The 25,961-nt window shown below is 52.1% G+C and overlaps 1 protein-coding gene across 1 annotated transcript; it reads right to left on the bottom strand.

Moving 5' to 3' along the window:
• Nucleotides 1–16,805: 16,805 nt before the first annotated feature.
• LOC117013128 (keratin, type I cytoskeletal 14) lies at nucleotides 16,806–21,246 on the bottom strand. Its single transcript, XM_033089968.1, has 8 exons — nucleotides 20,636–21,246; nucleotides 19,339–19,421; nucleotides 18,627–18,783; nucleotides 18,300–18,461; nucleotides 18,090–18,215; nucleotides 17,775–17,995; nucleotides 17,623–17,669; nucleotides 16,806–17,062 (listed from the first exon to the last, which is right to left on the bottom strand). Exons 1-8 carry the CDS (start codon nucleotides 21,170–21,172, stop codon nucleotides 16,968–16,970), a joined length of 1,428 nt encoding a protein of 475 aa, XP_032945859.1. The 5' UTR covers nucleotides 21,173–21,246; the 3' UTR covers nucleotides 16,806–16,967.
• Between the last annotated feature and the right edge of the window lie 4,715 nt (nucleotides 21,247–25,961).

The following is a 25,961-nucleotide window of genomic DNA, read 5'->3' on the forward strand; positions in this document are numbered from 1 at the left end:
TATGCAGAGCTGATAGAAAACATTTTCAAAATATTTTATCAAATGAAACAGTAAGATTGCAGAGAAATGTATATAGTCTGCTACCCTTTGTATGTGTGCTCCAGGGAAAACATAGACATGTATGTGTTGTAAATACATAGGACCTCTTCAGAAAGATACACTAGAAGGTAATAGCGAGGGATGCTTCCTGGGAGAGGAGCTGGGAGATTGGATTCCAAAGACAAACATTTTGTTATATATCCTTTGTACTTTTTGTTATATATCCTTTGTACTTTACAACTTTTGTACCGTATTATGCAGATATAATCTTTCAGAAACTATATATAAAGTCTTCCAAAATTATATAAAATATATAGTCTTCCGAAAACTATATATAACATACATTTGTAATAATAATAATAATAATAATAACTTGGGCATTCAGCAGCTCTGTGAAGAAACTTGGATAGGTTGAGACCCCAAGCCTGGGCCCAGCAGGGCCTCACGCCGGCAGCCCCTCTGGATCTCGGTGGCTGCAGGTGGCCTTCCTGAGCATTTCCCAGCTCTGTTTGCCCAGAGCCACACCCAGGAAGCATCATTCATTCCCTCATGCACTCATCCGCCAGGCATATGCTCTGAGCCAGGTGCAGAATACAGAGATGAAAGAGACGCAGGCCCAGTCCCGGGCCAGCTCCCTGTATAATGGGCAAGGTGGAAAAGGGGTTGGGGAAGATCCATACAAATAACTACAAAACAGAGGCTGAGCAGGGCAGTGTAATAACATCGCAGTTAAGATTTATGAATGAGTGCGTGTGAGGCAGTGACGAGCTTGGCCTTTGAAACGAGCCACGCCTCGGTTTGAGAGCCGCTCCTCAGCCGGGCCCAGTTATTTAACCTCCCCAAGCTTCAGTTTTCTCCCCTATAAAATGTGGCCTGGGATTAACTCACAGATCCACTATTTATTTTAAAGCCGTGTCATCCAAGGCCAGTTACTGAACCTCTCAGAGCCTGTTTCCTCATCTCTGAAATGTGGCTAGTAACACTACCTCAGAAGGTTTGTGGGGAATAAATAAAAATTGTATGGAAAGAACAGGGTCTGGCATGAGGGTCATAGCGGGGGCAGGGCGAAATGAAAGACACCACTGATGGGACAATTACAACGGTCAGACTGGCCATGACCCGTGCCTGAATAAAGCAGTGGAATGAACACTAACCAGTACCCAGCAGGGCCCGCCCCAGCCCCACCATTTCTCAGGAAGCAGTGTCTGCCGTCTCGACTCAGAGACCAGCTGCATGTATTTGGGAATGGAGCTGGCACTGGCCTTTCAGCTTTACTAGGTCTGTTCCCCAAAACCACAGCTTCCTGCCACCACACACCAGGTGCTGAAAGGCACTGCTCATGGCCTCACACCCCTGTCTCTGCTCAGGCTGTCTCCTCCACTGCTGTGTCCTTTCTCTCAGCTTTCACATGTCCACACCCTGCCCCATCTCCAGCGCCTCCCACAGGGGGCAGATAATGGCACTCCAAAGATGTGCATGTCCTGATCCCCAGAGCCTGTGACTGTGCCCCTTACAAGGCAGGAAGGGACTCTGCAGATGTGATTAAGTTAAGGATCTTGAGATGGACACATTATCCTACATTATCCGAGTGTGTTCATTGTAATCACAAGGGGCCTTATAAGAGGGAGGCAAAATGGTCAAAGTCAGAGAGAGGAGATGTGACTATGGAAACGGAGGTTGGAGAGATGCTCGTTGAAGGAGAAAGGGGCCACAAACCAAGGAGTGAAGGCGGCCTCTAAAAGCTGGAAAAGGCAAGGAAACAGATTCTCCCCTAGAACCTCGAGAAGGGGCACAGTTCTGTTGACACCTTGATTTTAGTCCATAAGACCCATTTCAGACTTCTGACCTCTAGGACAACTATAAGATACTAAGTTTGTGTTGTGTTAAGTCACTAAGGTTGTGATAACTTGTTACAGCAGCTGGAATACACCTGGAATACAGGTGTAATACACCTTCCTTAAAGTGCTGTGATCCCTGGCACCCCCCAGCCCCAGCCCCACCCCCACTCCTTCCCTCCTCTGAGCCCATCTTGGTGCTTTCTCTCAATCTCTCCTGGGCTGTTCTCTCCCCACCTGGTGAGAGTTGGCTTTTATCTCATTTACTACATGGTGACCTCCTTGAGGGTCTGCTGTTCATTCGTGTGTCCCTCGTGATTCTGAGAATTCTCCAGGGTCCTTCTGGATCCCTCTCCCATCCTTCTCTGCCCTCCTCGGTGCCCTGAAGGCTGGTCTCTGGCTGTCTGGTGGACCAGCCAATGGGAGGCAGCTGTAGGAGATGGATGGGAAGGGAGAGGCTGGGTACTTATTGCCCTACAGGCCAGCTGTACTCACTACTCCCTCGGAACAGCCCTCTCTAGCTCCAACCATCCTGATGCCTCCTCTGCTGTCCCTTCAGCTTCCCCTTCCTCCTCCCTGCGGCCCATCCCTGCTCCGTCCACACCTCCAAAACATTTCCTTCTCTAAAGTCCATCCAGTTCACCCTGAGAGCCTGTCAGATCCTGCAGACACCCTGACTCGTGCAGGTGTGGCTGAAGTCCGAGCGGATGGTCAGCTGCAATGGGCCTCGTACATGTGTGGACACTGCCTCAGTCTGTCTGTCTTATATGGCAACTCCCCGGGGGCTGGGAGAGAACCAGGGAGACTTCTCCTCCACCCATGGTCATACAGGCGGGGAAGAAAGGCCTTAGCAAAGGGGGGGAGGGGTAGGAGGAGGCGGGGAGCAGGGGTAGGAAAGCAGCCTGAGGGGCTCTCTGGACCCCACACCCCACAAAGGCACACACATTGAGAAGTCCCAGGCCATATTTCTCCTGTGACCCCACGCCAACTCCTGACACAGAACCCAGCCTCCCCTCCTTCCACAGGGCTGCCCCCCTGTCTGCTATCTTGGTGCCTGGTGCCTCCAGGCCTGGCCAGCCCCATCCTCCTTCCCTCATTCCACAGTATCTGAGCTGGTGAGTGACTCACCCCACATCCCTCACACCCTGCCCTGCCCCTGACCCCACCAGACCTGGCCACTCTCAGCTCCACCTCTGCACTGGCTCCAACAGCCTGAGCAATGCCTTCCCCACGTTCTGCACCCCACAGTCCAGGGCCACTCACCCCACCTCAAGGAGTCACAGCAGGTCCCCCGCATTTACAACACTAGCTACCCTAGACCAGGAAGCCGGACAGAATCCATTATGTCCATTTCTTAGAACAACATTCAAGGGAGATGGTTACCACCCATTTTACAGATAGAGAGACTAGGCACAGAGCAGTTAAGTGACTAGCAGGTAGCAGTGGAACTGACTCCAAAGTCCCCCTTGCTTTCCACACACCTTCTCATTTATCCTGAGCCAAACTCAGGGCAATTCCTCAGCCTCTCTGGAGCTATTTCCCAGACTAGTCACAGGGACAATGATCCTGCCACCCAGCTCCCCGGGCCATGCAGAGACTCAGAGAGAAGAGGGGCTTGCGAGGGAGATCAGAGGCTGGCATCTAAGTCATGAAAGGAGGTGGTGTCTACTTCAGAGCCAGCCATAGCTTCAGTAGGGCAGGCTGCCAGCCCTGCCCTGCCTGTGCAAGCTCCCCAGGCTACCTGCAGCTAGCTTCATTTGTCCTTAGCTTGTGGCTCTGCCTCAGCTGTGCTGCCGGGGCCCCATTGCCCAGCCAACTCAATCCCACAGCGCCCCCTGGAGGCCTAGAGGGTCTCGCTGCCATGCCACCAGGTGGGCTCCTTCGGGCTACCGCTCTCTGCACCCCTGACCAGGCTCCATTCTGAGAGGAGAGGAGGGTCAGAGGGGCCTGTCTGGGCAAGGGCAGACCCTCCATCCAGGCTACTCCCTGGCCTTTCTACAGACAGCAAAGGGGCGTTGAGCTGAGAGTGGTTCAAGAGAAAGAGCTCCAGGAGGGCTAGAAGTCCACAGACTTGGATTCTAGCTGTGTGCCCCTGGCCATGCGTCTTTCCCTCTCCGGAAAACAAGGAGTGGTGGAGGCCATCACTCTAAGGACAGGTACCTCCTCTCCCAGCTCTAAATTACAGTTTTCATGACACTCAGTTTTCTCATGTATGGCCACAAGGGGCCACTGCAGCCACAGCTGTGAAAGAAGCAGGAGCTTAGGCAAACTACCCACACCTTGCAGGCTGAACTCCCTGTGGTACCACGCCCCTGCGGTTGGTGAGCCCAGCCTCCCTCCTCCCTGTACTAGACATGGAATCACAGTGTAACCCAAATATCTAAAAACTTCCCGGAATAGGTCAGTCTCCTCAAGTCACAGTTCTGTTGGGAGTGGAGTTTAGTGAGACCCTCGGGGATCAAGCTATGGAAAGCTGGGCAGACTCGGAGCATATATCCAGAGAGACCGAGAAACATTCCAAAATCCCTTGCAAGAGGCTAAGATGCTGGACAGAAATCCCACCAGCCATGGAATCCGCTGCACATGAGCTCAAATCCAGGAGGGTCGGAGGTCCCCCACTAGCTGTTGGTCCTTAGAGAAGGACTTCTCTGAGCTTGTTTCCTCCCAGAACCACTGGATGGGATAGTACACTTAGGGGGAGAGGTCAGTGTTTGGCCTAGGAGCCAAAGCACCCTTCTCCCCCAGCTGCTGCCCTGCACACATAGGAAATGTCGGTGCAGGCAACAGGCTCAGAGCAGCCTCCAAGGTCACTTGGGAAATCAGAGAATAGAAGGTTTCACAGACTGAACACAGGACCCTTTGATGGGTCCCACCTCTCCGGCGTAGCTTTCAACACCCTTCATCGCGAAGGATTTTGCTCTGCCTCTACCTTCAACCCGTGGCACTTTCTCCCTCCCACCGTTCCCAATTTCTTCCAGTGCCTTGAATATGCTCGGCTGGCTCTTCCCTCCTGGCCTCTGTTCTCCCCACCACCCACACCTCCACCTGTTTCCTATGCCACCTGCCTCTACTCCTCTCCCTGATCCTCCCCCACGTCCAGATTGGTTATCCCTGCTCTGAGCTTCTTAGCCTGAGTTCCTCCCCTATCACAGCCCTTCCTTAGTTCCCTGGAGGTGATTTCTGTTCACCTGTGTGGCCCTGGTGGGTGGTGAGGTCCATGTTTGGCTTGGTTACTTCCATATTTCCCACCGGGTTTGATCACAAGAGTTTTGGGTTTAGGGGAGGTGTGGGGACAGAGCCCCAAAAAGCAGTTTCCAGGCTCTCGGCCTCACATAGAAAGGTGCTGGCTCAGGTAGTAAATGGCCATCGACTGTGATCAAATGGCCATCAGCTGTGGCTAGTTGGCCGTCAGCTATAACCAGTGAGCCATTGGCCATGAATATAACTGCCGTGGCTACGCTAGTAGCAAAAAGAAAAAGGGGAGGAGCTAGCAAGAAGATGGTGGCTGAGTCTGCAAGCGGCACAGTGAGGGTTGAGAATTGTGTTGCTCCTGGTTCCTGTTTCTCCAACCCAGCCGCCAGCGAGAGTATAGAGATATGACTCCCCTACTTATGGCTCCGTGGGTGTTCCTTTTTGGCCTAGCCATATCCTGCGTTCTTGTGTGGGGAGTGGGACCAGAGACCTTGCCGGGCGCCCCGCACGACACTTGGCGTAGTCGGCAGGATCCCCTGCACTACAGGAGGTGATCTTGTATTTCCTGACACCCGAGGGAACATACATTGGAAAATTCAGAAGCCCAAAGAATTCAGGAAGGGGCTTCAGTTAGGAACTCTTAATAAAGAGGATGCTTTGAGCAAGGCCCCCTCCCCTGACACACACACACACACACACACACACACACACACACACACACACACAATTTTTTGTACCTCAGACATGACTATTTGCTCTGGGTTTTGAATTTGCTTTGTTTCCTTTGTATTTATTCAAGTTACCCATCAGGGCTGATAGAAGTTCCCTTGGAAAACCCCAGCGTGTCCTAGTCATGTTGAAGGGAATGGAGGGAAGGGAAGTGGTTTTGTTCATGTTTAGACCTGAGAGAAAGGAGAACTGTCTGACCCTGAGGCTGAGGGTTTGGTGACAGCAGAGATGGACATTGGACTCCGGGGACAGAGAAAATTCCAGGAAATTAAGCATCACAGATTTCCATGGCTCAAAATTCCGTGGAGACCACTCACCCCAGCCCCCTCATTCCTTCATTGTCACTCCATTTGTTCCGCACACTGAGGACCCCAAGTGAGGAAACTGAGGCTCAGAGACAAGAAATAACTGGGGCAGGGACTCATTGTTTACTCGTGACTGCTTGCTTCCAAAGCTTTCCTGCTCATGGGAGGAGTTCGTTTCTGCACTCAGTAGGTGCTCTGTGATTATTTTAGATGGCATGAGACGCTGAGAGGGCGCTTCAGAGTCAGACCAATTCAGATCTTTCTTCATCTGAGGTACAGCATCTGTCTGAGCCTCAGTTTCCCATCTGTGAAGTGGGTAGTTGTGGAATTTAAAGTAGATGACTCATGGAAAGGCCAGCCACAGTCCCAGCACAGAAAGGTCCAGATGCAATCATGAGGAGGATGCGATGGAAGCGGAGAATGACGATGCCACAGAGAAGTACCGTTATCAATGGAGCACACCCCTGGAGAGAGGAGGGGACCCACTCAGGCACAGCACTCTCAGGGGGGGTGGGGGTGCCTCACCAGTGACAGTATGATGAGCCCAACCATAGGGCTAGAGAAAGGTAAGAGTGGAGCGGGCCTGGGGGCAGCCCTCAGGATGTAGTTCAGTCTCCTTACTTTCACTCAGAAAGTCCTCCGTGACTTCCCAGCCACCAACCCTCTCCAGCCCCTTCTCACACTCTGCATTCTAACATGTTCTAGTTTCTCCATTAGTGCCATTCAGTGTCACGTCCAGGCCTTGACACATGCAGTTCCCCCTGCCCAGAACACTCACTTCTCCCCAACGCACACACCACACTTCCATCAAGTATCACCTGGATAAATCCAACCCTTCGTTCAGGTCTCTTCCCAGCACTTCCTCCATGGAATGTTCCCTGACCCCCAAGACTGGGTTAGACACTCCAGCTGTGTGCCCCAAAGCCCTTGGACTTCCCCAGCATGGTTCTCAGGATGCTGGGTTGTGGTTGCTGTCACTCCCGATCCCCTCAGTAAAACTAGGGGGCAGAGCTTGTGTCTGCCTGGGTCACTGCTGTAGCCTCGTCACCTAGCTGCATGCCAGACCCAGAGCAAGCCCTCAATGAGTACATGCTGGATGAAGGAGTCAGTGACTTGGTAAAGGGCTCCACTTGGGGTTCCCCATGAGCAGAGAGCTCAGCGGAGCAAACCTTCCTCTCTACCTCCACCCAACCTTTGGATCTCAAACATGATTCTTACTGGTTTAGTGTTTTCTTGATTCACCTCCTTGCGATTTCCCTTTGTCTTGACAAAAGTCCCTTCTGACAATCCCCAACATGTCATAGTCTTGCTGAGGGCAACAGATGAGAGGGGTCATAATTCACCGCATTTGACCTGAGTTAAAGTAAGAATGGCATGTCCCTGAGGCTGAGGGAGCTGGTGGCAGCAAAGATGGATCGAGACATTCTTGGGCGAGAGATTCCCAAGAGCTCAGGAAGATCAGAGCCACCTGAAGATGTCCGAGTGTCACAACCGGACAGTGTTGAGGCAGAGTGGTCCTCAGAGACCATCTGGACCACCACCCTCAGTCCTTCCTTAGTTGTTCAGTCACTCGTTCCTTTAACAAGCTCAGACAAAGTGCTTTCACAGGGGAAACTGAGGCCAGGATAGCAGAGCTCACGTTTAGTTGCACAGTTCTTTCAAAACAGCTCTTCTCTGCTCTTCAGAAGTCCATCTCTGACCTTAGAAAGTGTTAAAAACTGTCAGAGGCCAGAAAGGTGGTGCTAGGAAGGCAAGATTTGGAGCCACGCCAAACTTCAGCAAGTTACTTCCCTTCTCTGAGCCTCAGTTTCCTCATCGGTAAATGAAAGCAACAGTATCTACCTCTCACAGCTGTGAGAAATGGATGAGATGACATATGGAACCTGTCCCATGCCTGTCACGGGAAGCCTCCCCAACCACCATCGCTGTGTCAGGAGGTCCCATAAGCTCTCACAGGCCCCGTCCCCTCCTGTCACCGACTGCACTCTCCGCACCATTCAGCAGTTATCAACCTGCTTATCTGCCTCCAGCACTGGACTACGAGCCCCGTGGAGAAAGAGACCTCAGCTATTTTGTTCATGATTTTGTTTATTTCCAACCCCTGACACAGAAAAGGCACCAACAAATATTTGTTGAATGAATGAACAGATAAATGAAATGATCTGAAGAAGGGGGTAAAATACATGGAGACGGCCAGTTAGATATGTTCATGAAGAAGCAGTGTCAGGACACCTGCCCTCACCTTACCGTTCCTCCCTGTATCTTTTCACCTGTACTGCTTCTCTAGGGTTTTATGTGGTGGTGGTGTTGGTGGTTCATTTCTTTGAACTTGCTTTTAGGTTTCATGAGAATCCCTTCAGACAGTCCCCGTGGCTCTCAGTCTAGTAAGAGGAGCAGAGAAGGGAATTCATTTTGTTCGTGTTTGGGCCTGAAATAGGGAGAGAGCAGCAGGGCCCCGAGGCCAAGAGGGCCAGAAGCGGTCTTGACATGTAGGAGAGACTCAAAGGAGAGGGGAACTCAAGGAGATCAAAGTGCTTGAGGTTTATGAGTGTCGGAATGATAGATGTTGAAGCCAAAAGGATTTTTAGAGACCATCCGGCTGTCACTCTCCTTCCTCCACAATTTGCTCATTTACCCTTTCCTCCCCCTTCAGCAAGAACAGGCCCAGGGCCTCCTGCATTGGGAGACTGAGTTCTCAAGAAAGAATCGACATGTGTGAAGTCACCTGTCTTTTTCTCAGCTCTTTGTATAGTCATTGTTTCCCACAAGCCTCCGCTTTTAGGATTTGCTTGTCTCTGTATTCAGTGGGGACTTAATAATTGTTTGGAGCCAGAGAGAACAGGAAGAACACCAGCTTTAGAGCCAGGTCAAATGGATTTGAGTCTTTCCTTGGTCACTGATAAGCTGTGTCACCTCAAACAAGCTAATCTCTCTGACCTTGAGTTTCTTAATCTGTAAAATGGGCATGATAGTCCCTGCTGCCTTGGATCAGACTTCCCAGATTCCAATCTTGGTTCCATCCCATAGAAGTTGCGTGGTTTGGTAGACTGGAGATACGTGAGGAAATGGGCTCCATTTGGGACATCTAGTTTGCTGGCATGGGTGGCAGAGACAATGTGGTTCTGAAACCCGAGCTGTGGAAGCTGTTTCTCAATTCAGCAGGCCACGTCCTGACTTGGAAACTTCCTAGTCTGGCAGAGGCAGCAGCTCCCTTGGCAGACCCATTCTGCTGTGCCATTTTGGGAGGTGTTAGAAATTCAGCCTAGATTTTGTTTCTCCAGCCCTCCTAATGATTTTTTGTGTTATCTAAAGCTCTTATAAATTCCTTACTTGTTAAAATAGCGAGAGCAGCTTCTGTTGGTTGCAAATGAGAATCGGACCAATACGGAGGATTATGTGGCAATCCTGAAGTCATCCAGTGTCATTCGAGTGTTGCCAATGTTCAGAAGAGTCTTGTTCTTGGTCACTGTCATATTCACAATCTAAAAAAGAGGAGATAGCATGGAAGCCATGCTCCCCTGCCTGCTATGACCCACTGCTGAAAGCACAAGAGGCCAGTAAAGCCATAAGAGGTGAGGACCCTGTCCAGGAAGATGCTCAAGAGGTAGGAGTAGCTTCCCACAGCTGGCACATGGCACAGAACCCTCATAGCCTTCAGCAAGGATGTTCAAAGTAGCCTTCATTCATTCGACAAATATTTGAAGATCTACTACAAAAGAGACCGGGTTGGGGGGTTAGAGATCAATGAGATATTTCTCATCAAGGAGCCCATAGTCTACTACAATGTCCAAGGTGTCCTATTCGAGTTCAAGGAAAAGAGAGATAACTTTGTGGCTATAAGAGATCAAGAAAGACTTCATGGAGGAGGTGGCAATTGAATTGGTCCCTGAAGGATGACTAAGATTGCACATGAATAAATAAATGGAAGAGGGAAAAGAAACAAGATATCCAGAGGCTGTTCTCTAGAAGGTGTGAAGGCAAGGGGAACAGGTGGGAACAGTGAATTAGCTAGACTGTGAGGTCCTTAAAGGCAGAGACCAAGTCCGGCCCATCACAATGTCTGCCCGGGGCAACACTGAGTGTAGTCACTCAGTAAATTGAGTAGATGAGTAAATGGATGGATGGACATGTGGATGGATGGATGGATGGATGGATGGATGGATGGATGGATGGATGGACGAGTGGATAGATGACTTCCATCCGCAGAGTTCTAGATTGTCTCCATCACTTGAACAACTAGCATGTGTATTGAGGGAACCCTGGTCACTGCCAGCTCCCCTTCCTTCTCTGAGCACTAAGAAGCCCCAGGCCTTTCTTCCACATCTGGGCAGGACTGCACATCGGCTGCAGTGCTGCTCACTGGGGCTCAGGGCAGCAGTGGAGTGGAGAGAGAAGGGCTGCCTCTCAACCCCACCTTCCCTGCCCCTGGGGCCTGGGCCACAGATCCCTCATGAGAAGCCCCTTCGTGCAGATTTGCCAGGGGCCATACAGACAGTGTGTGTGTGGTGGGAGGAGGGCCTTGTCTGGAGGGGCCTCTGCATGGATGCCCAACTACACCCCACATCCGGCCCTGCTCCCCACATCTGTCAGTCCTCTCCACATCTGGCTCTGCTTCCAACAAGAAGAGGAGTTTGCTGTGCCAGACAACTCCTATGGCCTGGTCTCACTCTAGTCACACCTACTGTCTTTCTTTCCCTGCCTCCAAGCACTCTGTCTGGCACAGGGAACCAGACTGGGCAAAGTGGGTTCAAGGATGAAGGAGGCTAACAGCACCACAGCCTGAGTGAGTGATTTCTTCTAGACCATGTGACCTGGCTCACTCTTCTACCCTCTCGGGGCTCAGGGGCTGCCCTCTGAGTCTCTCATCTCCAACACCCTCTGTGGGAAAGCAAGAAATGGAGCACACGCAGCTCAGGGCACCCTAGCACCTGAGACCCAGGGAGATCAGCCCTGCCTCTCTTCTTCCCCGTGTGCCAGGCTGCAGCCGGCACCCCAATGCCAGCATCCGCAGTGTGGGCCCTGCTCTTGGATGGGGGAGGAGTGAAAGAGAAGGGGCTGCAAGGACTCAGGCAGACTGAGAAACAAAAAGAGAACCAAACAGATTCTACCTATGAGGTGTCCCCAAAGGGCCAGGGGTATGGGGACTTGGGGGGTTGAGAGGCTGAAAAAGGACAGGCCATGGGCACCCTGCTGCTGGCCTACACCCAGCTGCTCACATACCCCACTTTCTCCTCCTCACTGGCTGTCTGTCGTTGAGCCCAGGTGGAGCCCAGGAAGGGTCCTGAGTCAGTAAGTGTTTAGCCACTGGAGGAGAGAGAGCAGGTGTGGCATGGGCCAGCCTCTCCACTAACCATCGAGGCAGGTGCTTCTGGGCCAAGGAGCCAGCACCTGTCTGTCAATGCTGGGTTTTTTCCTCACAGGTTAGGTGGCTGCCACCACCCCACCTAGCCAGATTCCACCAGACTAAAGGGTATGGGTGAGGGTGAGGGTGAGGGCATGGGGTGGGCCCTCAGAAGGTTGTTCCACCTGAGTCCAGACACCCCAACCCCTGTATGCAAGAAGGTTTGGGGCATCAGCTTTGATGCTGGACAGGTCTGAGTCTAAAGCCATGTTCTTTCACTTACTTGGGGAAAGTTGCTTCCCATCTCTGAATAAATGTGTAATTCAAAACAGGGGTGAGTGCTGTTCACGGGAAAATGGGGAGCACATAATGAGGGTGTGGTCCAGTCAGCCCTCTCAGGGAGGGTATCCCTGAGAAAGAGAGACTTGAATGAAGGATGAGTAGGAATGAGCCAGAAGAAGAGCATCCTGGAAGAGGAACAGAGAGCACGTGCAAATGTCCTGAGGTGGGAAGGAGCAATGGGACTGCCAGGCAGAAGGCCAGTGTGGCTAAAGAGCAATGAGTAGGTCAAGCAAAGCATTTGGGTGGCAAAAATATAGTTCTGACCTCACGACATTGTTGTGAGGCTTAAAAGAGCGAATGTTGTAAAGCTGTTGGTGTGGCTCATTTTCTGGACTGTCCGTGGCATCGTGTCTGCCCGACTTGCCCTGGGATAACTTGGGTTCTCAGCTCTCTTGCTTATTATCAGCTCACCCCTCTAGTCTGTTGAGCCCCCATTAAGATGGACGACCTATGTTAAGAGGGGCTGGGAGGAGGGCACACAACGTTGGAGGACCATGATTTCTTCCATTAAGGACCCTCCAGCCCTCCAGGCAAGACCTCCACTACTCTGCCTTCCTTGTGGTATTTAATCTTTACAGTCATTTTCTTAGATAGGTACTAATTTTTAAATCATTTTACAGGTGAGCAAGTTGAGGCTCAGAGAGGGTTAGTATCTTAGCCACAGTCACAGAGTTAAACAAACAGGAGGTGGAGTGAGTTTTGTCCTGTATGAATGAGAGCTAAGATGGGCACAAGCCTCGGGCTCCTTCTCTCTACCCTCAGCCTCACGTACTTTCTGGGACCCTCTGCATTCCTCCTCACTTTGTCTCTCTCCTTGTTCCATCTGTTTCAACTCACCCCTAGCTTCCCCCACCTAAAACACTAAGCTTCAAAAAATGTGTGAGTGAATGAATAAATGAACGATCCTCACTACCTAGTCCTAACCCAGGGCCTTCTCTTTCTCTCTCTCTTTCTCTCTCTCTCTCTGTCACTCTCTCCCCCTCCGCCCCTCCCTCCTTGCCTCCCTCCATCTATATGAATTTCTGTTTCTCTCTGTCTCTTTTCATCCTTTCTCCCATGCTGAGTCACCCTAAAGTTAATCAGCGTACCTCAAAGGAAAAAGGCTTCCTTTCTCCCTCTAGTCCTACAGTTGATGGTGCTGCACAGAGAAGCCCCATCAGGAAAGCAATGGGCCAGCAAAGGGCAGGTCCTCGGAGCGCATGCCTGTCCTGCGTCTACCTGAGGCCAGGCCACTGTCTTGGGCGACCTTGCCATTCCCTTGTCTCCTGTGTGGCAGCATCCAAGCTCAGTGAGGTGGGCCAGGCCAGGACATCAGGACCTCCAGCCTCTGGGCCTCAGGCCTCCTTGGGGACAGCAGCCTGTAGGACTAGCTGGCTACATTACCCAAACCAGGTCATCTGCGGCCTTGGAGAAGACCATTCACACCATAGAAAGATATGCCACTTGTTGCCTGTAAAGTTGCCTGGATACATTTGAAGTCCTCCCAATAAAAAGAGCGCCCAAGGGGCAGCCAGATGGCTCAGTTGGTTAGAGCGCAAGCTCTTAACAACAGGGTTGCCGGTTGGATTCCCACGTGGACCAGTGAGCTGCGCCCAACACAACAAGATTGAAGACAACGAGCTGCTGCTGAGTTTTGGGAGGGGCAGCCGGGGCTCAGCTGCTTAGAGCATGAGCTCTTAACAACCAAGTTGCCAGTTCAATTCCCGGCATGGGATGGTGGGCTGCACCCCCTGCAACTAAAGACTGAAAACGGCGACTTGACTTGGAGCTAATGGTCCCTGGAAAAACACTGTTCCCCAACATTCCCCAATTTAAAAAAAAGAGCGCCCCAAAACTAAAAGAGACTCAGAATTTCAAGGTGGGTCTCATCCCATAAAACTGGAGTCAGGTAAGAAGAATTCATGCTGGTCTCATTGGACTCTCATCTTCATCCCATCCCTGAGAGAACAGAAGAGGAATGAAGCACAAGATCAGATTCCTGAGCACTGGGCTGGGCTCGGCACTTTCAGTCTGTAGGACATGGAGCAAGCCACTGTCCCCCAAAGATGAGGAGGCTGGAGGAGACATCTGTGCAGCCATCTCAGCATTGTCCTTCTGTGTTCCGAGAGGGCGGGGAGAGGATCACTCCTCCCAGATTGCACTGGAAGAAGTGGAGCCAGAGGGGCCACGTGACCCACCCAGGATTCTGAGAAGCAACTCCTCCTGCCTCCACTAGTCCGTGCTATGGAGTTGCTTTCCTGGTTTCCCATGGGTTAGATCTGGGGAGGGGTTGGGGGTGGGGAGGCAGTCTTACCATTGTCAGAGTGGCTGGCCCAGGTCTTATTTGGGTGCTCGTGGCACCAGTCCCTGTGGATGAGAGCACTGGCCAGCAGCAGGACCCAAAGTGTTGGCTGCACTCTTCCCAGTGGGGCATGGTACTGGGGGACTCCAGAGGGAAGTGGACTTCACGCGGGACTCTGGGATAGCTGCTCTGCCAGCTTTGTTCCTCAGGGCGCAGCGACACAGGGTGGGACCACCTAGAAGCTCCCTACTTGACCCCCTCTCCTCCCACTTCTGAGCCTGCTCTTAGCCTGGTCGCCTGCAGATGCCATCTTTACCTTAGGCAAACCCACTCTTCCTGTATTCCCTCTAGACAGTGATGGCAGCCTCTCAAGGTGAGGGGAAGCTGACCCCACCACACCCAAGTGTAAGAAATCTCATTGGCCTGCCCCGTGGCTCAGGTGTTTGGAACACCGTGTTCCTAACGCTGAGGTAACCGGTTAGATTCCCACATGGGCCAGTGAGCTGCGCCCTCTACAGCTAAGATTGTGAACAACAGCTCTCCCTGGCGCTGGGCTGCTGTGAGCAGCCCGTGGCCAGGGTAAGTGGCCGGCAGCCAGCGAGAGCTGCCATGAGGTGCTGTGAGCGGCCGAGCGACCGACTGCCTCAGCCAGCGGGGAGCGCAAGGCTCATAATACCAGCATGGGCCAGGGAGCTGTGTCCTACACAACTAGACTGAGAAACAACAGCTTGAACTGGAGTGGGTGGGGGGAGGCGGAAGAAAGGGGGAAAGAGAAATCTCAAATTGTTATATACCCCTAAAGTGGGTCTTTTTTGGTGGAAACTTTAATCTGGTACCATCTCCAAAGCAGAGGGGTGCCTGAGGATTCTTATGCAGAGCAGAGCATTCTAGGCTCCGTCCTCACTGTGACTGCTGATGTTTTGCTCTCTGTCCAGACCCATGTGGCCTCCCAAATGTGGACCACTCCCGATTCCATGCCACACTTGAACTCATTGCCCAGCTGGGAACAGTGGTTCTCATAGTCCAGCATCGCTAGGGGAGTCACTCAGCCCTTCCCCCAAGGTCCTATCACTTCTAGGGTCACAAAACCATCCCTTCCCAGTCTCTGAGGGAGCTCCTTCAAATCTCCCTCCTCCCTGAGTCATCTGCTCATACCTCCAAAACTCTGGTCATTCACCTCCAGGATGGCCCACCCTCACCCAGAGATTACCCCCAGATCAATTCTTCTTAATGCCAGAACTCAGGTTAGAAAACATCCAGGAGTTTCAGGGACACAAAGCAGACTTCTCTTCCCTGGAGTGAAGAAACCAACATCACTTCATTCCTCTTCCTAATAACTCACCCTTCTAGGCTATCATTTATAGAACACCAACTATGTGCCAAACACGATGCTAAACTCATTACCTGCGTGAAATCATCTAATCCTCCATCAATGGTAGATAGTAAAGGTTTCATTCCCCATTTTGTGAAAGAGGATCTTGCCCAAACTCTTCCAGGCTAGTCAGTGTAAGAGCCAGGACTCCAATCCAGGGTGTCTGATTCCAAAACTCAGGCTTTTAGCCAATTGTCCTAAAAAATTATGTCTTACTTTAACCCCACCTGTGACTCTCCCTAGCTGCTTCATTCATGCAGCCAAATGAATGAGCTGTTAAAACTGACACAGTCACTAGTCAGCTCTTTCCTAGCTCCAGGCAGTGAGCCCTACCCATCTCTGGAATCTTCACTATTCACTCAGGTGAGGTCCTCCCCTTACTCTTCCTTTTCCAGTCCCCCAAAGACAGGAAAAGACACTCCCCACCAAAGGAGGCTCTTACAACCCTGGCTCTTAATATGCATTTACTCTTTGGATTCCCATATCAACTCCAAGAAACAGAGTTCACCCTGCTTACTGGAAACTGAGGCTCTCCAAGATCACCGAGCTAATGCAGAACAGAGCCTGGGTTAGAATCCAGTCAGTCTGTGCCCAAAGCCTCTGAAAATGGCTTCATCATGGACGGAGAGTCACCACGCACAGAGGTAGAATCGCTCACACAGAGGTACCCTGAGCCTGCGCTGTGCCAGGCACTGTTGGCCTCACACGCGTTCTTCCCTCGAATCCTCACAACAAGCCCATGAGGGAGTTACTGGCATTATGCCCACTTTTCAGGTGTGGAAAGATTGGAGATGATCAACTTGCTCTCTGTCAACTAAGAGCAGGCAGGATGCAGACCCAGCTCAAGAGGCAAGAGCAGCTGGCATGGAGGGAGACAAAACTCTCAGTAAAAAGCATGAGTTCTTACTGGGTCCATGGACCTCCATTGATGAGCTTTAGGGGATCCATGAACCTCATGAACTGTATGCAAACGTGTGCATGGCTATTGAGGGGTAGGAAGAGAAGATCTGTAGCTTCAGTGTATTCTCAAAGAAATCCCTGATAACAATCCCTAGTGCAATGCCTGGCATGCAAAGGCCACTCGATAATATCTGGTGAATAAATGAACAAAAGAACAAATAAGTGAACGAGTGAGGGAATGAATGCTTGTGCCTTCATGCCCTAGGAGACACCACGTGACCTGGCACATACCTCTAGCTGTGTCTTTTGAGATGGTGAAAGCCATCCAGGGACCTGAGCCCAATCCTCCCCCAGGCCCTTTCTCCCAGTCCCAGAAGCTACAGCCAGGTGCTATGATGAGCTCCAAAGAGATGCTTCCTCCCCTTTCTTCCCACCTCCACTACTGACGATGACCAGGCAGAGGCAGGAGTTGTGCAACTCAGATAATAAAGCTTTATTGAATGCCAAAGGGGGCAAGCGTGAGGCCGGGCTCAGGTGTGAAGTGCTTGGGGGATGGGAGAGGGGATCTCCCAGTCAGATCTGTGTCCACACGGGGAGGGTGCTTCCGAGGCCTGAGCAATGCTGAGCCGCCTTAGTTCTTGGTGCGCAGGACCTGCTCGTGGGTGGACACCACCTTGCCATCGTGCACATCCATGACCTTGGTGCGGATCTGACGACTGGAGGTCACTGGGGAAGAGGGGAGAGACGGTGTTACCAGCAGTGCACAGGCAGTGAGGAAATCAGAAGTGGGGGGGCCAAGGAGCTGAAGGGACTTAAGTGAACTGTCTCTCTGCTGCCCTCTCCCCTGATTATCTCTTTATTCACAGCTCTTGCCCCAGCGCTGATATTATCAGTACATTTCTTTCAGATTAGGTCTCCCTAAGGTCAGGGATGGAGTCTGTGTCCTCAGAACGAGCCTCCTAAGAACTCAGATGGGACGAGTTCAGTCCCATTTGTCCCAAATAGACCTAGATTGACCCACCCATGGAGGGCAGAGCCATGTCGAGCCCTGTCCATGGTACTGACCACCAGCACCATGAGGTGTGCCACAGACACTGGGTGACAAAAGTACAAACTGGAAACCCCCAGCTTCTAGCTCTAAGGAGGGTTTAGAAAATGGTTTATAAGGGATAGTGGGTGAGGGAACTCTAGTTCAACCTCTCAAGAAACCCCTACCCAACTTTCTACACCTGCTGGGAGACCAGGGATGGTCCTGAGTCCAGGTTTGATGAGGAGGAAGGTCTTACCATCTCTGGACGACTGTGAGCCAGAGGAGAACTGGGAGGAGGAGAGACTGTGAAGACAGAAAGGGGAAGAATCATTAGAAACATGGTGGGGGGAGGGTGGGCAGTGAGTGAATAGTGGGAAGATGGACTGGGAGGGAGGGCAGGCCACTCACTGGGCGTCCTCTCCCTCTAGCAGGCGGCGGTAGGTGGCTATCTCCTGTTCCAGACGTGTCTTCACGTCCAGTAGGATCTTGTATTCCTGGTTCTGCTGCTCCATCTCGCAGCGCAGCTGGGCCAGCTGCTGCTCCACGCTGCCGATCATGTCCTGGATCTGGGACAGCTGCATGCAGTAGCGGCCTTTGGTCTCCTCCAGGCTGTTCTCCAGGGATGCTTTCTGGGAGGGAGGGAAAGAGGATCAGGAATCACTGAGTTGGCCATTCCCTTTCTCCTAGTCCTGAGCCCACCCCAGGCCTGGCAGCGCCCCCTACCATGCTGAGCTGGGACTGCAGCTCGATCTCCAGGTTCTGCACCGAGCGCCGGAGCTCGGAGATCTCGCTCTTGCCACTCTGCACCAGCTCGCTGTTGTTGGCCACCTCGCGGTTCAGCTCCTCTGTCTGCAGAAAAGAAAATGTCATTTCACCCTGGAAGTTCCTGGGAGGCAGGTCTCCAGGGTCCCTTCCACCCTGAATGACACCTACCTTGCTGAAGAACCAGTCCTCGGCGTCCTTGCGGTTCTTCTCTGCGATCTTCTCGTATTGGTCGCGCATCTCGTTCAGGATGCGGCTCAGGTCCACACCAGGGGCGGCGTCCATCTCCACGTTGATGTCGCCGCCAACCTGGCCTCTCATGGAGTGCATCTCCTGCACAACCAAAGAAGAGCCCACAGTCAGGAGCCTCCCTCTGGCAGCTGATTGGGGTGCCCCAGTCAGAGGTATTCCTGGCCTGAATGTCGCCCCCGACAATCTCAATTGCGTCTCTTCCCTCCCAACTTATCCTCTAAGCAGTCTTTTCCATGTAGCCCTCACCTCTTCGTGGTTCTTTCTCAGGTAGGCCAGCTCCTCCTTCAGGCTCTCGATCTGCATCTCCAGGTCGGCTCTGGCCAGGGTCAGCTCGTCCAGCACCCTGCGCAGGCCGTTGGTGTCGGCCTCCACACTCATACGCAGGTTCAGCTCCGTCTCGTACCTGGAATGATCCGAGAGAAGAGGAATGAGACACCCATCCTGACCACACTGAAGGCTTTGTTCTCTTCTCCCTGCAGCTTCTTCCCTTAGCTGGCGCCTTTGAGGAGTTTAGGGAGCCAATCTTGAAAAATGACATGGCTGGACACAGTGCCCATTGATTGCTCAGCTCTGAACATTCCTGGGGGTGGGGCAGGGAATAAGGCAGTTCATCATGCTGCAGAATTCAGGGGCGGGAGATGCTTCTAGCTCCAGCCAACCAATAGCACACAAGGCCTCCTAAACTTCAGGGGCACCTGGGGAAGTGGGAAGTGGCTCTCCCTAAAACAGTGGATCCCAAACCTAGCTGTGGGTCAGAATCACCCGGGTAGCCTGTTAAAAATAACTGAATCGGAACTCTACGGGTGCGGCCCAAGAGTTTCACTTATATTTTTACAAGCACCCTAAAGGGTTTTCACATGGCCATCCTGGCACTCATCAGTGCTGTTTAGGGAACACTACTCCAAAAATGCTCCACCCGGGGAAGATTGGGCATTCTGCGCCACCACTGCAAACTCACTTGGTGCGGAAGTCATCTGCAGCCAGGCGGGCATTGTCAATCTGCAGGAGGACATTGGCATTGTCCACAGTGGCCGTGAGGATCTACAAAGGAAAGGTCACAGGTCATTGGTCAAATGGACATCCCTAGCCAGGCTTCGCTGCAGCTGGCATTAGGCTTTTGCTTTCATGCTTTTGCCTGAATCCTCCCTCCTCCCCAAAAGTCTTCGCCATCGCAAACTACAGGGTAATCTCCGGTAGTCCAGGTTTGACCCAGGACTTTGCTGACTTGTGGTCAGCAGAAGGGGTAGAAAAAACCCTGGCCTCAGAATCACAAGCTCTTGAGTTCTAATCCTGGTTTTACCACTGACTTGCTGTAAAACCTGAGACAGGTCTCAGGGCCTCAAATCCCCATCTACAGATGAGACCCAATTCTCAATCTGAATTCCCTCTCTGCACAAGCCAGGCCTCCAGTCCTCCACAGGCACATACATTCCTTTTCAAGCCAGCAGAGCATGGGACCTCAGATGAGGCATTCCCAAAAGATGAGACCCAGTTGGCACAGGAGATTAGAAAAGCGGAAGCAGAAGGAAAAAAAAGATGATTGAACCCTGGATTAGCTGGAGTTCCCTCCCTAGTCATCTCATTTCCTTAATCCACACAAGGCATCAGAGCCAGACACCAATGGAAACAGAATCAGCAGGGAGGGCTCCTGGGGTGATGTGGGAGCAGGGAGCAGGGGACTAGAGTCAGATGACCAAAACTTCCAGGTTCTCTCCTGCGCAGGGTACATAGGGTAGGCCACCAGTATGTCTGTCTCTGTGTGTTTTCTGTGCCCGCCTGGCTGTGGGGAGGGGCCAGCCAGTTCCAGGACTCATGGGCGGCAGCCACCACAGCTCAGACTAATGAGCTAATGAACGGTTTGGGAGTCTAGCCTGGTCCCGTTACAGCCTTGCTCCTCCCCTGTGCTGGAGAATGAACAGGTAGCTGCCTCCTGTACTGGCAGGTGGGGCACAAGTGTTCTAGCCTCGGCTCTGCATTACTTTGCTGTGTGCCTTTGGGACAGTCACAGCGTCTCTCAGAGCTTCAACTTCTTCCTCTGTAAAATGTAAGGGTAGGAATTCCTGGTCTCACATGATCTGAACGCATGAGCAAGGCCGTGGAAACCATCTTACCACTGACCAGCTCTGTTGGGGGCATCCAGGGCCAGAGGAAGGGATCTGCCTTGTCTAAGAATCTAAAGGTGCCAATAGCTTGAGGCATCTATTGCTCCAGAATCAGCTAATGGAATGGCACCTCCTGCTGCCCAGTCCACCTACCTTGTTCCTCAGGTCCTCAATGGTCTTGAAGTAGGGGCTGTAGTCCCTGGTCTCAGCGGGCCGCTGCCTCTGGTACCAGTCACGGATCTTCACCTCCAGGTCGGCGTTGGCCTCTTCCAGGGCGCGCACCTTGTCCAGGTAGGAGGCCAGGCGGTCGTTGAGGTTCTGCATGGTCACCTTCTCACTGCCTCCCACAAGCCCTTCACCACCAGCAAAGCCACCACCGAAACCACTACCCAAGCCACCCCCGAGACCAGCAGCCATGCCAGAAGACCAACCATATCCTCCTCCAAAGCCGCTACCAAAGCCCCCACCAAACATGCTGCTGCTACTCAAGCCGCCGCCATAGCCGCCTCCCAGTCCGCAGGACCCCCCGGAGGAGTAGCGAGCAGAGGAGACTGACAGGCCCCCGTAGGCGCTGGGGGCCCGGCAGGACCCTCCAGCCAGGACGGAGGACATGCGGCTGGAGCCACCGCCAATGCCACAGGAGCCCTTCATGGAGCCGGAGGAGGTGAACTGGCGGCTGCAGGTGGTCATGGTGCCGAGGAGGGAGGTAAGTGAGCGAGTGAGTCGGCAAAGAAAAGAGAAAGGTGCTCAGGTAAGTTGGAAAAGGATGTAGGTGCTTTATACTCATGAGGAGGGGGCGGGCCTGGCATTTTCCATTCCCCTTGGCTTTCATCACCCACAGGCCAGCGCCAACTCCCAGCCAGATCCCTCCCCTCCTCCGCCTCATCATGTCTGTCATATTTTACTGGAAACTCATTGTTTGGGGTGTTTTGGGTTTCTTGTCCCGCCAGACGTGATTCACATGAGAAGGTGTGGGCCTGCAGGCTACACTTTCCCATCAGGCCCTGGGAGCTGTAGCCCTTAGGAACCGGCATGTGGGCTCAGCCAGGGAGCAGGGAGCAGGGCCTCTGCACCTTTAACTAGGTTGGCCTTTGACTTTCACTTAGAGGAAGTCCACCACTCCAGGTGGCACCTGGCTGGAGAAACACCAGCATGGCAAGGTCACGTCAGGCACAGAGATGCCCCCTCAATGTTACCATCTATAAAAAGAAATGAGAAGGTCTTGGGGACCTGCCAGGTCTGATCTGCTGGGCTGTGCTAAGGAGCCTATCACATCCCTAGCCAGTCAGGTGGCTCAGGCTTCTACCCTGACACTCCCATTGAAGGGAAATCCAGACAGCTCTCCCTGCCCTGGGCAAAGATCCTAAGATCCCCCCCACACCTGCAGATGAGCCCCTGGTGCTAGCTTCCCACTCTGGCTAATGCCAGATGGTGTCACAGGCACAGCCTGTGAGAAACATTGGGAAAGAGCATGAGTCAATGAGTCCTGACTCTGCCATTTACTCCTGTGTGGCCCAGGACCTGACAATTCTCTGAGCCTCAGTTTGCCCATCTGTAAAGTGGGAGTAAATACCATCGAACCTTCCTACTTGCAGAATCCAACTGGGCAGTGTATGTGAAAGAGTTTTGTAAGCTGACTGTAGCACAAAGCTGGTTAGCATTTTTGTAGCCCAGTCGGCTCCAAGCATGGTACAGCAGCACCCTTGGAACAAGCCTGGAAGAGCTTTTTTGCTTCCAGCCCCAGGTGTCTTCTCAGGCCCCCAGGACATCCCTGGTGGGAGGGGCTGGCTCAGACACCCATATTGGAGCCTCTTGTGGAGCTGGCCCAAGGGTTTGAGGGTAGAGAGGAGTGAATGTAATCACCTGGGAGTGGACTCAACAAGTCCCTGAATCCTGAGGCCCCAAGAGTCAGGGGACACTTCCAGGGGTCCATTTGGTTCTGCCTTGGAGGTTTGTGTATCAGGACCTCAGCTATCCTACATCTCTCAGACAACCTCCAAAGGCACCCCCTCTGGCCACACCCTGCCTTCCTGCCAGCCCCTCAGCTCTACGGACCCCGGCGGGCACGTTGGGAAGAATGTGGTCGTGTCTGGGGCTGCCTAACAAGTCCCATCTCCCCAGACAGGCCCCAACAGCCCCCGCTGGAGTCTCCAACGCTCTTTGCTCTTCAGAGGATCAACTGGTCCCAGAAGAAAAGTGGGGCCTCCTTCTCCCCGAACCCTCACTGCCATCAAAGCAGACGTCAGGGAGTCCCTGCCCCCACCAAGTTTAGGAGCTCAGAAGACAATGCTGAGATAGACACTTGAGGTTGTGGGCTCCCCAAATCTGCTGCTCCAAGAGCTCACAAGGATGTGAGTAAGCGAGGGCCCCACCCCTGACAAACACTCCTAATCTTCCAGAAGGCCGTCCCCCACCCGAACCAACCCTACAATTCCCCAGTGAGAGGCAGCAGGCACTTTGGCTGAGGGACAAATTCTTTTGTTAGGAGACATATTGCTGTCAGCTGTGGGTTGGGGAGTGGGTGCTCACCAGAAAAAGACAGCAACATCGAGAGGGACCCAAGGAGCAAAAGTGGATGCAGAGCTCAATACCGGCTTTCTCTGTGCTGCCCACCACCCTGTCTTCCTGCAAGAAACACCCTGGAGCATGGGACACAGGAAAAGCTCTCCTTAGCCCCTTACCTGATTCATGGAACCCAAAAGAGGCTCCCTCCTTGGCTCCCTCCAAGGGGAATTCTAAAAGATAAAGAGGGTAGGGCACCAATGACAAATAAACGCATGCACACAATCTAAGGAGAGACTTTTGCCAGCCCTCACCACCCCCACAGACCCTGGAAGCCCAGCGTGGAATACAAGTCTGATCTTTTCCCCCAACCTGGGATTAGAACCCTGGCTCAGATCCTGAGGCCAACCCCCTTTCCCCTGCAGACATGGAACTAGGCACCAATGGCCCAGCGTGGTGCTCGTGACATTTTGAGGAAAGGCAGCTTTCTGGGGCAGCAGGGGTTAATGGGACGGGGGTGGTCTGTGGGGGCCTGGAATACCCCACCTCTGGATTCCTAGGCAGGCTTTGTATGGATGCCATTACCTGACCCTCCTCCAGTTGCCCCAGGAGGGAGGGGTAAAGGAGGGGCCTGGGGAGGTGCCTCTTGTGGTTGGTGAGTCTCCCCGCACCGGCCTGTGGGGGAACTGATGCCAGTCCACACACATAAAGCAGGGGGGCCAGGCAGCCGCCCCTCAGAGCCTGCCTTGTGTGCTGAGGACCAGGCAGGGTGCCAGGGGGTGGGATCCTAAGGAAGGAGGGCACCTCAGGATATCCCGGTCTCAGGAGGGAGCATAGCCCCCGCCCTCGGAGCTCAGTCTAATGGAAGAGACTGTCCCTGCCCTTAGGAAGCCCCCAGCCTGAGAGGGAAAGAGGATACACTTCAAAATTCCTTAAGATATGAACAAACATAAGAAAAGTGCAATTGGGGCAGCCAGTTGGCTCGGTGGTTAGAGCACGGTGCTCATAACACCAAGGTCGCCGGTTCAAGTCCCACATGGACCAGTGAGCTGCGCCCTCCACAACTAGATTGAAAAACAACAACTTAATGACATCCTGGGAAAATACACTGTTCCCCAATAGTCCCCAATTGAGAAAAAAAAAGTGCAATCCGTATGTATTTGTTTCCTGGGGTTGCCATAATAAATGACCACAAACTTGGTGGTTTAAAACAACAGAAAGTTATTCTCTCACAGTTTTGGAGGCCAGAAGTCTGCAATCAGGGTGTTGGCAGTGCCACATTCCCTCTGAAGGCGCTCGGGGAGATTCCTTCTTACTCTTCCGGCTTCTGGTGGCTCCTTACGTTCCTTGGTTTGTGGCAGCAAACCTCCAGTCTCTGCTTCCGTCTTCCCACGGCCTCCATCTCTGTCTCTATGTGTCCTTTTCTATCTCTGATAAGGATCCTCATTGGATCTACTGCCCAGCCTAATCCAGTATGATCTCATCTCAATTCCTATCACATTACATCTGCAAGGACCTGTTTTCAAATAAGGTCACCTTCTGAGGTTCCCAGTGGACATGAATTGGAGGGGAACACTATTCAACCCACTACCACCATCTAACAGGCTGGCAGCTATCCACGTTGCAGAGGCAGTGGTGAAAACATGGTGGAGAGACAATATGCTAAAATGTGGGTAGGGCCACTCCGGAAGGCTTCTGAGAACATTTAGCTCAAGAATATAAGGGAGTCTGACAGCAAGAAGGCACAGAATTCTCAGGTCTCTGGTCCAGACTTCTCACCACTCAATTTCTCTGGTTCCTTCACAGATAGAAAACTGCTCTGGGAGAGATCTTTTTTTTTTCCTTTTAATTTAACTTTTAACTTGAAATAATTTTAGACTTTCAGATAAAGTTGCAAAAGTAGTACAGAGTTCATGTGCATTCTTCACCCAGCTTCCCCTAATCTGAGCCTATCACATTAACGTTGTACAATGATCAAAACTAATAAGTTAGGGGCTGGCCCAGTGGCTCAAGCGGTTAGAGCTCCATGCTCCTAACTCCAAAGGGTGCCGGTTCGATTCCCACATGGGCCAGTGGACTCTCAACCACAAGGTTGCCGGTTCAACTCCCGCAAAGGATGGTGGGCTGTGCCCCTGCAACTAGAAACAGCAACTGGACCTGTAGCTGAGCTGCTCCCTCCACAACTAAGACTGAAAGGACAACAACTTAAAGCTGAAGGGCACCCTCCACAACTAAGATTGAAAGGACAACAACTTGACTTGGAAAAAAGTCCTAGAAGTACACACTGTTCCCCAATAAAGTCCTATTCCCCTTCCCCAATAAAAAAATCTAAAAAAAAAAAAAAAACACCAATAAGTTAACACTGACCACTGACCCAATGCTATGAATTAACTGCAGACTTGATTCAAACGTCTCTAGTTTTTCCATTAATGGTCCTTTTCTGTTGTACGATTCAATCCAGGATTCCACATTCCATTAGTTGTCATGTCTCCCAAGTCTCCTCCCATCTGTGACAGCTCCTCAGTCTTTCCTTGTCTTTCATGACCTTGCCACTTTTGAAGAGTACTGGTCGGTAGCTATTTTGCAGAATACCCCTCAGTTTAGGTTTCTCTGACATTTTCTCATCATCAGATTGAGGTTATGCCTTTTGGCAAGAAAAGAACAGAAGTGATGTTGTGCCCTTCTCAGTGCATCCTCTCAGGCATGTAAGACTCATGAACATGTCACGTTAACCTTGTCCACGGGCTAAGGTGGTGTTTGCTAGATTTCTCCACTGTAATGTTACTATTTTTCCCATTGAAATTAATAAATACTTTGAGGAAGACATTCTGAGACTATGCAACTACGCTGTTTCTCCTTAAACTTTCACCCACTAGGATTCACATCTGTCAGTGGAGGGAAAGAGCTCTTGACGCCCAATGACCTCATTTGCCTGGACTCCTTGAAGGAATCTGGCTCTTAGGAGGGACTTGGAGGG

This window comes from Rhinolophus ferrumequinum, chromosome 21, assembly GCF_004115265.2.
Source record: "Rhinolophus ferrumequinum isolate MPI-CBG mRhiFer1 chromosome 21, mRhiFer1_v1.p, whole genome shotgun sequence".
Classification (NCBI taxonomy): Eukaryota; Metazoa; Chordata; class Mammalia; order Chiroptera; family Rhinolophidae; genus Rhinolophus; species Rhinolophus ferrumequinum.